The 16,758-nt window shown below is 47.2% G+C and overlaps 1 protein-coding gene across 1 annotated transcript in view; it reads left to right on the top strand.

The window, feature by feature from the left end:
• The first annotated feature begins 215 nt into the window (after positions 1-215).
• ITIH6 (inter-alpha-trypsin inhibitor heavy chain family member 6) overlaps positions 216-16,758 on the top strand; it is a 31,946-nt gene continuing 15,403 nt past the window's right edge. Inside the window, exons 1-6 of the mRNA XM_053667685.1 lie at positions 216-314; positions 1,338-1,492; positions 8,061-8,171; positions 8,989-9,236; positions 11,380-11,549; positions 16,193-16,309. Of these exons, the coding sequence (XP_053523660.1) occupies positions 216-314; positions 1,338-1,492; positions 8,061-8,171; positions 8,989-9,236; positions 11,380-11,549; positions 16,193-16,309 (900 nt within the window). The remainder of the gene's footprint in view (positions 315-1,337; positions 1,493-8,060; positions 8,172-8,988; positions 9,237-11,379; positions 11,550-16,192; positions 16,310-16,758) is intronic.

Raw genomic sequence — 16,758 nt, 5'->3', positions numbered from 1 at the left:
GAACTGGCCCCTCTCCAGGCAAGATGCCAGTCCCAGCTCTTAGACAATCCTGGCTTGTGTGGGCCTCAATGCTACATTCAGAGACTTCCCCACCCTTCAGGATAGTCCCTCCCTTTCAAGAGAAGGGATACCTGGAGGTTTAAAAGAGCAAGCGTTTGGGGATTGGGTTCAGACCTTCTGGACGTGAACAACCGACCCAGGCCAGAGGTATCATCATGTCTGGGTGGAGGTGCCTCATCTGTGTCAGCTTTTTTGTGACTGTTCTTGAACTGACATACCAGGGACCTCCTGCCCCCCCTTCATCAAGCACAAAGGTCAGTTTGGGGATGAGGGAACAAAGTTATGGGATTGTGAGAAATTTTGCTCCTCGGGGGTGGGATAGGAGAAGGGTATTCAGTCCATTTCCTCAGACCCATGACTGATAATCCAGGACCAGAGAAAATACTATTTGCTGAGCGTATGTCAGGTGCTGCATTTGAAACTTTAGATTTATGATTTCATTTATTCCTGACAGCATCCCTGTGAGATAGGTTCAATTAACCCCATCACATGGAGGAGGAAATAGACGCTTAGAGGTTAGGACATAGGTTAGAAGTGGCAGAACCAGCATTTGATCCCAAATGCCCTCATTTCCCACTGCCCCATACTGAGAATAAACTAGGTGTGTATTATATTTGGGCCCAGTGAACACATCTATAAAATATGGACAATAATAGTATCTAGCTCATAGAGCCAATGTGGGGATTAAATATGATTATGGATGCCAAATGCTCGTTATGCTTTTGGTCTTACACCTAAGATCTTAAACAGGAAACTTGATATATAATACACACACACACACACACACACACACACTAATATACATATATATGTAACACAGTGCCTTGCATAGAGTGTGACTCAATGAATGACAGCTGTTCTGTTATATTCTAAAGCCTTGCTACTCAAAGCAAAATCTGTGGACCAACAATATTAGCATCACCTGGGAGCTTTTTAGAAAGGCATTGAAGAATCCCAGGCCCCACTCCAGAATTGCTGAATGAGAACCTGCATATTAACAAGATCCCTAGGAGATTTATGTGTACATTAAAGTTGGAGACACACTTATTCAAAGGTCCCTTGATTTGTGATCTTCTGTGAGTCTTTGGTCTGAGACTTGGTAAAGCTCACTTAGGAAGATCCATGAAAATGAATGACAGAGATCGTTTTCCCGCTCTAGACCTCAGTTTCTCTACTATTTACACCAAGGTCTATCCAGAAGTCTCAGATTCCCAAGTACTAATCTATCTAGTCAAGGATAGAGTCTATCTAACCCACTTTCCTGCCTTCTCTCCCAGCTATTGATGACGAGTTATTCCTTGCGTTCTACTGTGGTTTCTCGCTATGCCCACACCTTGGTCACTTCTGTCCTGTTCAATCCACATGCTGAGGCCCACGAAGCCATCTTTGACCTGGACCTGCCTCGTCTCGCCTTTATCTCCAATTTTACTATGTAAGTCTGGTTCCAAAGTCACTGCTTCATTCATTCATGCATACATTCGTTCATTCTTTTGTTTGTTTTTTAGCAGAGCACAGTGACGAAGAGCACACACTATGAGATCAGACTTCTTGAGTTTGAATCCTGGTTCTGCCATCTATGTGACTCAGGACTAGTTACTTCTCAGAATCTCATTTACATAAAATTAGAACCCACCTGCAAGAATTAAATGAGTTAATATATGTGAAATGCATGCTAAAATCAGTGCTGAGCACATAATAAGTCCTTGATAATATTAGCCTGATGTTTTTTAACAAACATTTACCAACACTGGCTGTGTGTCTTACACTGCACTGGGTACTGTAGAAAGAGGAAGATGAATTGCACATGGTCCCTGCTCCCAAAGACTACACAGTTGAATGGGGGATGTGAAAAAGGAAGCAGATAATTTTAATAAAGTATGCTGGGAATTAAGAGAAGTGTGAACACAAGATGGTAGGAATGGTGAGGATTATCAGGATACAGTTATGAGGATTATCCCTATACCTAGAAAGTCAGAGAAAGCCTCACAAAAGTGACAGCTAAACTGAGGCTTGAAATATGAGATATTCACCAAGCAAGCAGGGCTAAGGCAGTACTGCAGAATGTGGGCAGAAAAAGTACAGAGGCAAATGTTCCCTCATTACAGGAACTGAAAGTACCTCACTGTCACTGAAGTGAAGGGCACTAGCTGGGGTCAGAGAGGTCAGAAATGAGACTGGAAAGGTAAAGAAAGACTAGGTGGGAGAGGGCTTCCAATGCCAGACTAAGTATGTAACCATTGCTTGATGGTCTCCAAACCATCTTGTGTTTGGACACCCATTAGGAAACAGTTGAACATGTACTCCCCAAATATGTATACTTATTAATTTATAAATTATATAAATATACTACTCAGCAAATATCTTAGGTATATTATAAAGCATATCCAAAAATATAAACAAAGGATAAGGAAGAAAAGCACTATAAATAGAATGTTATTCCTTTCTCACACCCTTATGATTTATCCCCAGCACCCCATGGAGCATGAGTACTCCACTTTAGAAATAACTATGGCCAATAATGAGGAGACATAGCAAAGTTTTAAGCAAGGAGTGATGATAATGAAGTGGGGGCGGACCCATGGGGTCAGCTGGGAATCAGGGAACTCAGTAAGAGGCCCAGGGTAGCGGTCCCATGAGGGATGTTAAGGGCTGGAGCAGTGCGCTGGCAGTGGGATTTGAGAGACTATAACAGGGAAAAAAGAGCTTAGTTTATATGAGTAGTAAGTAAACTGATTTCAGCTTAACTGACCTGGTAAATGACAGTGACTTCCTTGAAACAGTAAATGTGGGAAGAGGAGCAGATAAGAGGAAACTGAGTGGGGTGGAGGGCCTTATTGGCCCATGTAGCACCTTAGTGTGGGTTAGAAAAAGGTACCTGGCTTTGGGGAGAGGGACTAAGATTTGGCAGATGAGTGAGGCTGGCACAGGCATAGTTTCAGCCTTTGCTCAGACTTCCTCACTAGAGGGTAGGGGGTGGCCTTGTACAGGAAACAGCCTGTGAGCCTCAACAGCAGGCCTGGGGCCTGGGCATTGTCATCAGAAATCTCCTGGCCTTGATAGGCAGATGGCACTACCCTAGAGAAAGGACAGGTTAGTTGGAGGAGGTGAGAGGTATGCTCTTGGGCAGGGAGTTCAGAGGAGATTTATGGGGTAATCATGGAGGGCTTCCCTGAAGCAGGATTTTCATGTGGGTAAGATTTGAAGGGATCAGAATCACTGCATGTGGGGAACCTAGGGGGACCAAAGTCAAACAAGTTTGGAATATGGAGGCTAACCAGAAAGCGGGTTGGTTAAATGATGCAAGGGCCAAGCAATGAGGCAGAATTTGGATTTTTGCTTCAATAGAAAAAACACCAAAAGAAGAAAAAACATTTTTAAATTAAGCAAAGCAGGCTGAAGGAAATGTTCTTGGGCAGACTCTGTGGAAAGTATGCTGGCTGGAGGCAACACACACACAGAGACCCCAGTGTGTAGCTGCCAGACCAACTCCACCCTACACCCCCACACCCCCGGGGGAGACTTTGGGGTGGTGCCAGCTCTGCCCACCCCCACACTAGCCCAGCCACTGGTCTCTTTCAGCTGCCTAGAAATATCTCCCATCTGAGTGGTCTCTCCACATATCCACCTCAAGTGTAACCAGAAGCTGCTGCTTTGATCAAATAATTTTCTCCCCCTTCACCCCTTCAATATTTGTGCCTCAGTTCCTCCATTTGTAGAAATAGATACCGTTGTTCTGCCTCTTACAGAATCACACTAATGTTCTCTAGGACGCTGAACTCTCTATCACTCCTTAAAGGTTAGCTTTGACCCAACCCTCTACTTTTCAAGATTTATACATGAGTTTCATTCTCCATAGCAAATGTTTTCACTGCCTTATGAGTTTGAGCCTCATTTTCAAAGCCCTTTATTCTCTAGTCCGGCCTAACCACTCCAAACTTCTCTGCATACCTCCTTTCCCTGCCTCTCTGCTCTAGCCAAATCTAACTACTTGCTGTTCCCTGAAACACATTCTGTGTTTTCCTGCTGTCTGTCTGGAATATCCATTCCACAAGTAATTGTTGAATGCCTGCTGTGTGCAAAGCCATATTCTAGGCCCTGGGAATACAGCAGCAAATAAGGCAGACAAAAGCCCTGCTGTCAAGAAGCTCACAGTAGAGTGGAGAAAAGAGACAAGGAAAAAATAAACAAGGAAGTACAAGCCAGTTTGTGGATGAGTAGTGCTACAAAGAAATAGAAAGTGGAGCAAGGGAAATAGAGAATAAGTAGGAAGGTGTTATTTTAGAGTGATCAAGGGTGTCTCTGAGGAAATGACATTTGAACAAAGACCTGAAAGAAGAGAAGGTATTAAGACTTGCAAAGATCTGGAGGAACAGTGTTCCAGGCAAAGGGAACTGTAATTGAAAAGGCTCTGAGACACAAGTGTGCTGAACAAATTCATGAAACAGCAGAGGCCAGGATGGCTGACACAGAATGAATGAGGAAAGTGTAGGAAGAGACAGGGTTAAAGAAGTGACAGTGAGCCAGACTATATAGGGTCATGGGAGGCCTTGTGAGGACTTTGGTTTTTAGTCTGAGTTGAGATGGGAGCCACAGAGAGTTTTCAGCAAAAAAGGAACACTGATTTAGGATTTAATAGGATCTCTCTTACTGCTATAAAGAGAATAGATAATAAGGTGGCAATGCTTTAAAGAGGGAAGTCAGTTAGTAAGCTATTGTGTTTATCCAAGCAAAAGATGTTGGTAATTTGGACCTGGGTAGCAACTGTGGGAGTGGAGGGAAGTAGTCAGATTGTGAATGTATCTAAAGATAGAGCCAAATTCCCTGATGGATTAGATGCAGAGTGTGAGAGGAAGAGGGAAGTAAAGCGTGACTCTAAGATTTTCAGCTGAGCAACTATATTCTGACATAAGGAAAATGAGTGGAGGAGCAAACTGGAGGTGTGGAGGAGATACCAAGAGCTGTTTTTGCTATGCTAAGCTTTAGGTGGTTGTTGCAGACTCTAGTGAAGATACTAAGTAAGCAATTGCATATATAGTATAGAGTCTGAGGGACAGGTCCACACTTGAGATATATAGATTTAGGAATAATCTGTGTATAAATGATATTTAAAGCCATGGGACTAGATAACCTCACCTACAGAGTGACTGTAGAAAGAACACAGGAAGGGAAAGGGAGAGGAGAGGAAGAGAAGGGAAGGTCAAGAATAGAGGAAGAGAAGGAGCCAACATAGGAGACTAAGAAGGCAAGGACCATGAGGATCATTTATCCAAACCTCCCTGTCTTTCAGGCCCAGCCCCAAGGCCACAAACTCCGGGTCCTTTCTTGAAGACTTGAGCAAAAGTGCTCTCTCCATTCTTTGAAGTCCTTTACACTTCATTACTTTCTTTACAGCAGTGGGAAAAACAGGGGTAAATAAGTCCATTAGAATTCCATCAGTCTCTAAGCTTCTTGAAGTCAAGGACCCCTCCCTAGTCAAGCCCAGATCATTTTGCAGCAAATTGCATTCTGCTTTCATGAATTTTACCACGTGTACTTAATATATTTTCTTTTTTAAATATATTTTATTGATTATGCTATTGCAGTTGTCACATTTTTCCCCACCCTGCACCCATCCTTCCACCAGCATCTCCCCACCTACGTTCATGCCCATGGGTTGTACATATAAGTTTAGTTTCTCCATTTCCCCTACTATTCTTAATGTCCCCCTGTCTATTTTGTACTTACATTCATGCTTCTTATTCCCTGTACCCTTTCCCCCATTCTCCCCCTCCCCCTCTCCACTGATAGCCCTCCATGTGATCTCCATTTCTGTGATTCTGTTTCTGTTCCAGTCATTTGCTTAGTTTGTTTTTAGGTTCAGCTGTTGATAGTTCTGAGTTTGTTGCCATTTAGCTGTTCATATTTCTGATCTTCTTCTTAGACAAGTCCCTCTAACATTTCATATAATAAGGGCTTGGTGATGATGAACTCCTTTAACTTAACCTTAACTGGGAAACACTTTATCTGCCCTTTCATTCTAAATGGAGGCTTCACTGTACAGAGTAATCTTCTATGTACATCCTTGCCTTTCATGGCTTCAAATACTTCTTGCCAGCCCCTTCTTGCCTGCAAGTTTTCTTTTGAGAAATCAGCTGATAGTCTGATGGGCATTCCTTTGTAGGTAACTGTCTCCTTTTTCTCTTGCTGCTTTTAAGATTCTCTCTCTCTCTCTCTCTTTAATCTTAGATAAGGTAATTAAGATGTGCCTTGATGTGTGCTTCCTTGGGTCTCACTTCTTTAGGACTCTGAGCTTCCTGGAAGTTCCTGGACTTCCTGTAAGTCTATTTCCTTTGCCAGATTAGGGAAGTTCTCCTTCATTATTGTTTCAAATAAGTTTTCAGTTTCTCGCCTTTCTTCTTCTTCTGATACCCCTATGAATCAGATATTGGAACATTTAAAGTTGTCTCAGATGTTCCTAAGCCTCTCCTCATTTTTTTTTTTTTTGGAATTCTTATTTCTTCATTCCATTCTACTTGAATGTTTATTTCTTCCTTCTGGTCCAAACCATTAATTTGAGTCCCAGTTTCCTTCCCCTCACTGTTGGTTCCCTGCACATCATCCTTGATTTCACTCTGCATAGCCTTCACTTTTTCCTCTATTATACAACCATATTCAACTAATTCTGTGAGCATCCTGATTAGCAGTGTTTTGAACTCTGCATCTGATTGGTTGGCTATTTCTTCATCACTTAGTTCTATTTTAGGAGCTTTGCTCAATAGATCAAAGTTGAGTTTCATTTGGGCCACATTTTTTGGGGGGGGGTCTGGGTGAGCCAGTTACATAGTAAGGGGTGGAGCCTTAGGTATTCACTAGGGCATGGCAAGCCAGGTGGCTGCATTGTGGTGCTATACTTGGGGAGGTCTTCTGAGAAGGAATAATGCCACTTGCTTGGCTCTCTGCTGACTTTCAATCACTTCCCTCAGCACCCACAAGCAAATTGGGCCCTTCTGGTGCTGATTACCAGGAGAGTGGGTTTGTGTACATTCTAGGACCCTGTAGGTCTCTCCAACAAACTCTCCTGTGAGGCTGGGAGTTTCTCCCACCGCCTCCCCAACTCTCACAGGTATTTATAGTCAGAGGTTTTGAGGCTTTATTGCATGCTGGAACCCTGTGTTGTGCAATCTGTCTCACTCCCCAGTTGTTTCTCCTGGTTTATCCACATGCAAATGTGGGACCACCCAGTCCACCAGCCACCACCTTCTCTGGTCTGCCAATCACCTCACCTGCCCTGATCCTTCCAGCACCTTGCCATGAGTCCTCTCCTCCCCAGCTGCCTGTCTCTGCCCCTCCTATCACTCTGGGTGAATGTTTCTCCTTTAACTCCTTGGTTGTCAGACTTCTATGCAGCTCAATTTTCTGGCAGTTCTGGTTATCTTTTGTTTTTAAATTTGTTGTTCAGTTTTTGGTTGTGGGAGAAGGCAAAGTGTATCTACCTATGCCTTCATCTTGGCCAGAAGTCCCTGTAGTTAATATATTTTCTTAAAATGGATACAATTTTTTAGGATTATTTACATTAGTCTTATCCTAAGCAACAATGTCTGCGTGCTCATAGGTTTAATGTGCTACTTATGTTTAATACACATCACAGCAAATATGTAACAATTATAATAAAAACATTCAGTTGTGTCCCTCCTAAAATTATTTTATGTACAAAACATGGAATTTATTCAATACTTTGAGAAACATAAAGTCCTGACACCAGGTCCACCATTTGCCAACTGTGTAATTTTTATTTCCTCATATGACAAACAAAGATATTGATAACTGCTTCACCTGGTTTTATCTCCCTTGCCTCTCCTCTCTTCTCTTGTTCCTGCTTTATGGTACTATTTTGTCCTTTTCCCTCTCCATCCTCCATCTATCTCCTTCATCTCCCTTATGTGTTTCTTTTCCTCTCTACCTCTACACCTGTTCTTTTTCATTTCTCTATCTCTGTCTGTCCTTCTTTCCTGCTCCATCAGGACAATCAACAATAAAGTGTACATTGCAGAAGTCAGAGAAAAGCACCAGGCAAAAAAAATCTATGAGGAAGCCCATCAGCAGGGAAAGACAGCTGCTCATGTAGGCATCAGGTAAGGTTCCCTCTAATCTGAAGCATGGCAAGTTCATCTTAGCTGTGTGATCAGGGCTTACACATGTTCCTTCTGGGTCTCTGTCTCTACTTCTATAAAAGTGGGAACAATGATCTCTACTTCATAGGATTACATGAAAATCATGTACATTAATGAATATCAAAGCCTGTAAGAGAATAATGTTCAATAAATGGGTGTTTACTTCTCCATTTCCACTTTCCTTCTGCCAGCAGGATGTGGCTTGTTTAAGAATTGGCACCTTCCGGTAAGGTTATGTTCAAGTGAAATTTTTCTAAAGCAAATCCTGTTTCCTAACTGAGTTCCATTCTGCTGGCAGAAATGTATTGTCTTCCTTCAATGTTTCCTTTCAGCTTCCCAAAAGGTTTCATCAAGGATGTAAATATTAGGTTTGACTACTGCATATTGAGACACATTTAATCTAAAGGGAGGAGTGGGTGTGAGGGTCTATTTGAAGGAGAAGACACATACTGTGTAAATTGAGAACTGTTTTTGCAAAACAACAAATCATTAGCCCCTTATGCTCTACTATAGATTCATATTTTCACTGACAGTTTTCTTTTTTCTTATGATAGAATTCCTGTGATAAAATTTCTCAGGAAGAACATTTACAAAGATGAATAAGGGAGACAGATTAATAAGTGGATGACTAACTGTGGGCAAAGGACTGAGTAAAACTGGAAGTCTTGTCAGGTCTTCTGGGGCCAGGTTGGGGATGGGGAGAACTAGGTCATGTAACATCTCTCTTCCCCCTCATTACATCCCAACCACTTCCCACCTTCCTCCCTTTCATGCCCAGGGACCGGGAATCAGAAAAGTTCCGCATCTCCACCAGCCTGGCACCAGGCAAAGAGGTGACTTTTTCCCTGGCCTATGAGGAACTGCTGCAGCGGCACAAGGGCCAGTACCAGCTGGTGGTGAGCCTGAGGCCTGGCCAATTGGTGACAAGACTAAGTATAGAGGTCACAGTGTCAGAAAGGACGGGCATTGGCTATGTTCATGTACCACCTCTGAGGACCAGCCGCCTACGCACCAACACCCACCCAAGTATGTGGGCAGAACTAAGGGCCAGCCACTGGACTGGCATTCCCTGCATGGGACACTTCCCCTTTTCCCTGTGCTTCCACCTAATAACACTTCTGCCATGAGTTCACTAACAAGATCCCTCCCCATTCAAACAATAATAAGAGGACATGTTACAAGTTTAATATTTTAGACGTATAAACTTAGTCTGACCTTTCCAAGCTATGTGAAACAGCAAATCCAACAACTTCCCAGAGTTGTGATTTTCTTTATGAAAACATAAAGATTAGGGGAAGGGTTGCTGGGTAGGCTCAATGAAATCATGTGTTGACAATGCTGAGGGTTCTGGAAGCCAATGTGGCACCCCTCTGGAATCCCCCCCAGAATGGAAGGGCAGTGGGAGGACAGTATACAGGGCAGGATGTCCTGGAGGATGTCTTCTCGAGCACCGTGAGACTGGGAGATGTCCTGGCTGCCAGCCTTGCTCAGATTCCAACTAGAGGAGTTGGAAGGCCAGACTGGCTACATCAGAATCACTGTGTAAGAAATACAGATCCCTGGGCCCTACCCTCTGGAGTCCACCTCGGTAGGTCAGGGAGTGGCCCTAGGACCTGTATGTGAGCAGTGTGCAGATGAACGTGAGGTCTGACCAGGTCAGAGAACCACTCACCTGGCCTACCCACCTCCTCTGAGACATGAGTGGACAAGCACAGAGAAATCACCCAGGTCATGAAGCCACCCTCACCAAGCTGTTGAGCTTAAAGTTCCTGCCTAATCTGACCCTGGTAACCCAGAGCGACAGTGTGGCACTTGCAGAGGAGAGACGGACATACGGACATGGGTTCTAGTCCCAGCGTTGACCTTCCCTCTATGGTGGGGGTGCAGGCAAATGACTCAGATGGTCTGCCTCGCTTTTCCCATCTGTGCAATGAGGACATGCCATCTGTGGCCCAGGACCATGGTGAGAATTTGAGAAAATTCCTCCTTGCAAATCACTGGTGCAGAGTATGAAGAATTGATGACAACTGTGATCTTCAGAATCATTGAGCAATTCCTACGAGCCAAGTATGATGCCAGATGCTTTACATGAAGTTGCATTTAATCCCCACAAAGGCTGTCTATGAAATAGGAGCCCCTTCTGTTCCTGTACTACAGATGGGGAGACTGAAGCTTAGCGAATGTAAATAATTTTCCGGGGCCTCATAGGCAGCCCCAGTCCTTGGAGGATGCACTCTTACACCCTAAGCTAAAAATGGCAGCTCCCTCCCCCCTGCTCCTTAAAGGTTAAAGCAGAGGGTAGAGCCAATCCTGTGGGGATAAAAACAGAACAAAGACCTCTGAAAGGAAGGAAGTCAAGGGAATGTATGTAAGCAGGCTCCTCAGAGAATATGGGGCCTCAGTTTGCCCCTAAGCTTCCTGACAGCTGTAGCAGAAAGGGTGGGGGTGGCAGACTTCCCAAGTTTCCATTTTCTGGGGGGAAAGAGGAGGCACGGAGGCATGTTTAAACAGACATTTGTCTTGCACTGAAATTCCAGAGGAGTTGATCTTATGGCCAGCTCAACAAACATCCGGGGCCAGAAATTCATCTGTGTTTTCATGAGGCACTAAAAGGCATTTTCACACACATGATTCTGACAGTCAGAGGCACAAGGGGAAGAAAACACATGAAATTCTATCCCACAGGAGCACCTGGACAGACTGCAACTCCCCACAGCAGGAAGGGGCACAAGAGGAAACCTAGATCCTGTCTGTGTGTCTGGCTCTCTCCATGACACACAACACAAGGCCTCCCTGGCAGGAAAGCCAGGCTGCTGTTCCACCTGGAGACATGGCCCTGGGCATCAGGATGGATGGCAAGGGAGCCAGGACATAGTTGTGCAGGAGGGTCAGACTGCCAGAGCCTGGGAGCTGAAGGGAGGGCTGGGTTTGCCAGGCTGGGTGGGCTTGCTGGAAGAGGCAGAGCAGGCAGAGTTGGTTTCAGGATTTGGAGAGGAAGGAGCATGGCACTGGGGCAGGTGCAAGGACATTGCAAGCAAGAGGAGCAGTAGGTGGTACCGAGGTTACTTCTCAACCTCCCTAGACACTGCTTGTTTTGACGTCCCCTTGCTTGGCTTTCTGCTAGTGAGCCCCCCATACCATCCCACCCCAACCCTTCCTGCCCATACAGGGGAGGCTGACTTGCCCCCATCGACCAGAATCGAGAGGGGAGAGACCTGTGTCCGAGTCACCTTCCGCCCGACACTGCAAGACCAGTCTGCCTTCTCCAGCTCGGGGATCATGGCCGACTTTGTGGTCCAGTACGACGTCGTCATGGAGGACATCATTGGTGATGTGCAAGTGAGGTGGCCAGGGGAATGCAAAGGGCATGAGCTCTGGAGCCACACGGGTCTGGGCAACAATCTAGCCCCCCAAGCTGCTCATTTCCTTTTCCCTGGGGATCAGTGAGGCCTAGTGCACACTGACCAGATGTGTGGTGACACATGACTTCACACGTGGGGAGGCACTTGTGTTCCCCCAAAGGGTTGGGGACCTAGAACTGTCAAAATTGAATCCAGCTCCAAACGAATCCATTCCTAGTGGAGTCCAGCCATAGCCCACTCTTCACCAGTCCTCTTGGAAGGCAAACTACTGGCCAGTCATAGGTCTCTCACACCCATGGGCTCTCACACTTTCTGCAGCTCTGACACTCTGATCTTCTCTCGCACTTTTTTCCTACCTCCACATTTCAAGAACTCTTTTTGCCCCATTTGAGCCATCTGCCTAAACAGGCACCTCTTAAAATCTGAGCTCCCACGCTCATGATAGACAAGCAGGAGTCTCTTGCACTACCAAGGAGTAGAGCGCTGATCCAAGACCCTTGGCTTAATGGGAACCAGGGCACAGCAGCCTGAGATGTCTGGCGCAAGCCAGCCTTTTCTGCCACACCTCTCACTGCCTCCAGCACACAGTGACCCTCCCATCCGGCTGCCACCCCCCATCATACCACACACCTTTCTCCCCAAACACCGGAACCTGCCGTTCATCTCTGTGTGAGCCCTCGCCCATACTATCGGCTGTCCCGTGCACATCTTCTCCTTCCTTTCCCCACGGGTCAGTCTCCTCCTTGTCCTTAAAACCCTGGCTCAAATGCCATCTCCCTCATGACCACACCCCACCCACAATTCTTCTCTCTTCTCTCTAATACAGTGCGTTGGTTATTCCTCTCCTCAGGTGCTTATTCACTCATTCATTCACATGTGGGCACATTTCCACCCAGCAGACCTACTCGAGCTCAGTCCTGTCCCCACTGACTCTGAGAACTAGAGAAGAGCTGGACACAGAACCCCTTCTCCCTCCACAAAGTCGTGGCCCTGAGGGGCCAAGCACATAGAGCCTCAACAGTCATAAAACATCCCAAGTGTGTGTGTGTGTAAATCTGGAATGGGTGATGTGCGGACATCGCCGAGGAGGGTTTTTATTTAGGCCTTCCTAGAGGGGCCGGCCTTCCAATTAACATGGGAAAAATGAATAGAGTCTGCCTCCACCTGGGCAGGTAGCTTGGTGGGGATTCCATGCACAGAGAGGAGAAAGCATGTGCAGAGGCACAGGGCTTGGCATATGCCACCTGCCGTGTAGGGGAAATAAAAGCAATTTGCCCTCTCAGAATAGGAGCTGAGGGTACCCTGCCAGTAGGTGGCAGCAGGGGCCTTGACCTAGTGTTTGTTCTGTGGGGCATGTGTCAAGGTATTGATGTGCTTCTTAAATTTTTACCTCTTTCACTACTGCCTGGAGTGGAGAAGCAGGGAGAACAGGTGGCATTGTAGGCATTAACTAACATGACCCAGACTCCCACTGACTGTATGTCTTGACTGCTGCATCCCCCCACCTAGAACCCCCGGGGCAGGTGAGGAGAACACCTACCTTTCCGACTCCAGGATACCCATTCTTCAAAGGCCAGCACATGCACCCCTTCATTCAGTCAGTCAGGACTGCCTGGGAAGCTAGTGTGTGTCACGCCCACTGCCGGCTGGTGTCAGAAACCTGTAGTGAGTCACACACAGGTCCTATTCACTGTCTCCAGGTGAAACACAGAGAGACATTACTGACAGAAGATGAGAAGTGCTCCTTCAGTGACAACACGAGTTATGATGGGAGCCATGGTGAGGGAGGAAGGTGGCCCAGGAAGGCGCCCTGCAGGAAGTCGAGGTGGGGCTGCAAGAGAGCAAAGGCATTCTAGCAAACTGAGGGCGGCATGACACAAAGAAGGGAGGCTGAAGATATCCAGGGGCGTGTAGGAAAGTACAAGTGGGTCAGAGTTTCTGAAGCCCTGATTTCAGGCCCAAGAAAGGGTAAGAGGTGAGACCGAAGGCTGTGAGTGCTGCAGGCTCATGACAAGACTGTGCTATTTGTCTTAAGGGGACGAGGGAGCCAAGAGAGGGGATGACATGACAAGTTTGTGTTTAGAAAGGCCACATCGAGCAGGAGCTGCAAAGGTGTATGAGTGGAAGGGGCCGCAACAGAAGCAGGGACGCAGGGGAGAGAGAAGTCCTGAATTTGGACTCTGTGAGTTTGGGTTGGAGAGGAGGGGTGGACCTCAGATATCCAGCAGGTCAAAGCAGGAGGAGTGGGCAGCTGGTGGAATGTGGGAAGGAGGGGCACGGGAGCATTCAGGAGTGACACTCGGGTTTGTATGTGGAGTGACCACGTGGATAGCGGTTCCTTGTGACAAAGGCACACAAGGGCGGGATGGGGAGTGGAAAATGAATTTATTGCCTGGGCAGGATCCATTGGAAGCCGCCTCAGACATCTAAGGGAACAGGTCCAGTGGTGAGCGCATATGCATTTGTTACACAGGAAGAGTGGAAAACATTGGACTGGAGAAAGAGATGTGAAGTTGCCAGTGGAGATTCGGCAGCTGAAGCCAAGAGAGCTGGCCAGAGGACTCGGGGAAGAGGCATAGGGCCAGAAGAGCAGATCTAGGAGGGCGGTTGCTGAGGCCTGAGATTCCCACTCGAGGAGCTATTGACTGCAGCCCTCAGGGTGTCCAGCCCCACCAACTGCTCACAGCCTGCTCAGAGCTCTAAATTCCCACCACGTCTCTCCATTGTGCTACACAAACATAATCATTTTCTTGCATGCCATGATTCCAAACTATCAGGAAGCACTGCTTCAGGGACAGGGTGGGGGGAGGGGGAAATGCAGGCCAAGAAACAGACTAAAGTAGATGGACCAGAGAGGTGGTAGAAAATAAGGAGAGTTTACCATCTCCCAATCGCAGGGGAAAAGGTTCGTGAAGAAAGCAGAAGTAATAGTCCATTGTGAAATGCGTCAGGGTGGTGCAGTTCCATGAGAACTGAAACAGACCCACTGAGTTTGCAAACCGACTAGTCATTGTTGCCTTCAGGGAGGAAAGGGTCACTGTGTGGCGGAGGTGGGACGCAGTCTGTTGTGGAAAGAGGAGTGGAGATTAGAAGGGCCTTGAAGGTGCCAACCTCATCACCATGGCATGCTACAGGGAGGAGAGAAGCTGGCTTGAAGTTGGGGCGGGATTGGGATCAATGGGCTTTGTGTTAGTGGTTGGAAAAGACACCCCATGCTTATATTCTAAAGAAGACCTTGTGTGGTTTGTGGGCTGGGCTGGAGGGCAGGGCCCGACTGGTGGAGAAGGTGCTGGAGGCTAGGGGTACATGGGGCCCTTTCGTCTTTCAGCAGAGAGAAGAGGTACGGGACCCGAGCAAGGGTAGGGTGGCCAGACCAAGGAACATGGCCTGGTGGCCTTCATTGTCCTCAAGAGGAAGGGAAGTAGACACTTCTGAGAGTAGGAGGGCATGACAGCTGAGGCCAGTGTGAGAGGGTGGGGACATGGGTCATGCCTCCTACCTACAGGATGTGAGGTGTGGGGCCACTGGCAAGCCTGGGCCCACAGAGAGGCAGGGATGTGATTTTCCTGGAGGCTCCCACTCACCCAGGTAGGGGAGGAACAGAGGAGAAGGACTGCTGGCCTCTGCCTCTGGCCTGGGCAGTTGCGGGGTGGTGGACCCAGGCCTTTGGCAACTGCTGTAGAGTGCCAGGAGAAGGTAGAGACAGAGCCCGCACAGGCCCTTGCCAACTCATTCAAAGGCTGGGCTGGAGGGGGACCCAGATGGCCTCCAGAGTCCTCTGAGATCCCCCGTGAGAGCAGGAGATAGTGTGTCCAGCCTGGTGATGAGAGAGTGCCTGAGTGGCAGAGAGGGCAAGAAGCTGTTTGTTCCAGGGCAGAGCCAGCTTGAGTCTACTGGGCAGCTCAGACCCTCAGCAAGCCCATGCAGCTGCAGGCTGAGCTGACACTGGTCCTGGGGGCCCTCCCAGCTCCCCCCTCTCCTTCCCTCAGCAGCCCCAGCCCCCAGGCTCAGCAGAGGGAACACGCAGGAGGAGGAGGGGGCAGCAGCCAATCACATCCCCCACAGCCTTAGGCATCTGCACCTGGTCTAACCAATCCCCTCTGAACAAACAGCTCCCTCAGCCTCTGCTCCCTCCTCCCCTCCCTGGTCTGCCCAGCAACAGCAGAAAGGAGGTTTGAAGAGGAGAGGGAGGCCCTGCAAATTCCCAGCCCCTGGCAGCAATGGAGCTGGGCCCCAGGCTCACTCTATAGAGGGAGGTTAAAACAATAGTTACAGTTCCTGGAGCCCAGGCAAAATGTCCCTAGGGGCCCCTGGACTGTGTAAGCCCAGCTCTCATGGACAGGAACTCACATATTACAGAGATCCTGCTCCTTGGAGCCTTGGGCCCCAAGCCAGTCTCCACAGCTCTGGGGCAGGTCCTAGACTGACAGTCTGAACAGAAGAGACACAGTTCTGGTGGAGGAGACGGACATGGAAGAAACAATCGCACAAATGCCTGTCTAACTAGAAACAGTGATAAGGCCTAGGAAGGAAAAGAGCCGTTTGTTGTGTGGGAGAATAAGAGGGGACCTGGTTTAGACCAGCTTTCACAGTTCTTGTGGTTTCACTTCTTTTGTCCAGATTTACGACGGCTATTTTATTCATTACTTTGCCCCCAGAGGCCTTCCACCTGTTGAGAAAAACGTGGTGTTCGTTATTGACGTGAGCGGCTCCATGTTTGGTACCAAGATGAAGCAGGTAATGAGAAACCCGGGACCTTCCCTACCTCCTCTTTTTGAATCTTAGCACGCAGACATTGCTGAAACATTGGTTTCCTGGGGCCATAGACCCTATCATTTCTCCCCCTTGGATCTTCTATGCATGGGCCTATGTTACAGTCCTGGTACCTTACATATTTGGAGCCACGTAGATCTGCAGCCACAGAATGTGAGAAACTTTGAAACATTGGACTATAGGGCCTGAAACCATTGAGACCCTGTATCACAAACTGCCTCGGCTCAAAAGATACCCGAATCATAGAATGTTTGCAGTAGAGCAGCAATTTTCAGTCTTTTTAATCTGATGACACACTAATTACTAAAATTGTGTGGGACACCAACAATATATTTTTTGTCAGTATGACAAGAAATAGGTATAATTTTGATTCTTTTACAGTGGACAACTATTATTGTGCTGGTTGTTTTCAT

Source organism: Artibeus jamaicensis, unplaced genomic scaffold (genome assembly GCF_021234435.1).
Source record: "Artibeus jamaicensis isolate MK-2021 breed Jamaican fruit bat unplaced genomic scaffold, CSHL_Jam_final contig_1410, whole genome shotgun sequence".
Lineage (NCBI taxonomy): Eukaryota > Metazoa > Chordata > Mammalia > Chiroptera > Phyllostomidae > Artibeus > Artibeus jamaicensis.
Note: the sequence above shows the minus strand (reverse complement) of the source record. Positions and strands in the feature narration are given on the sequence as shown.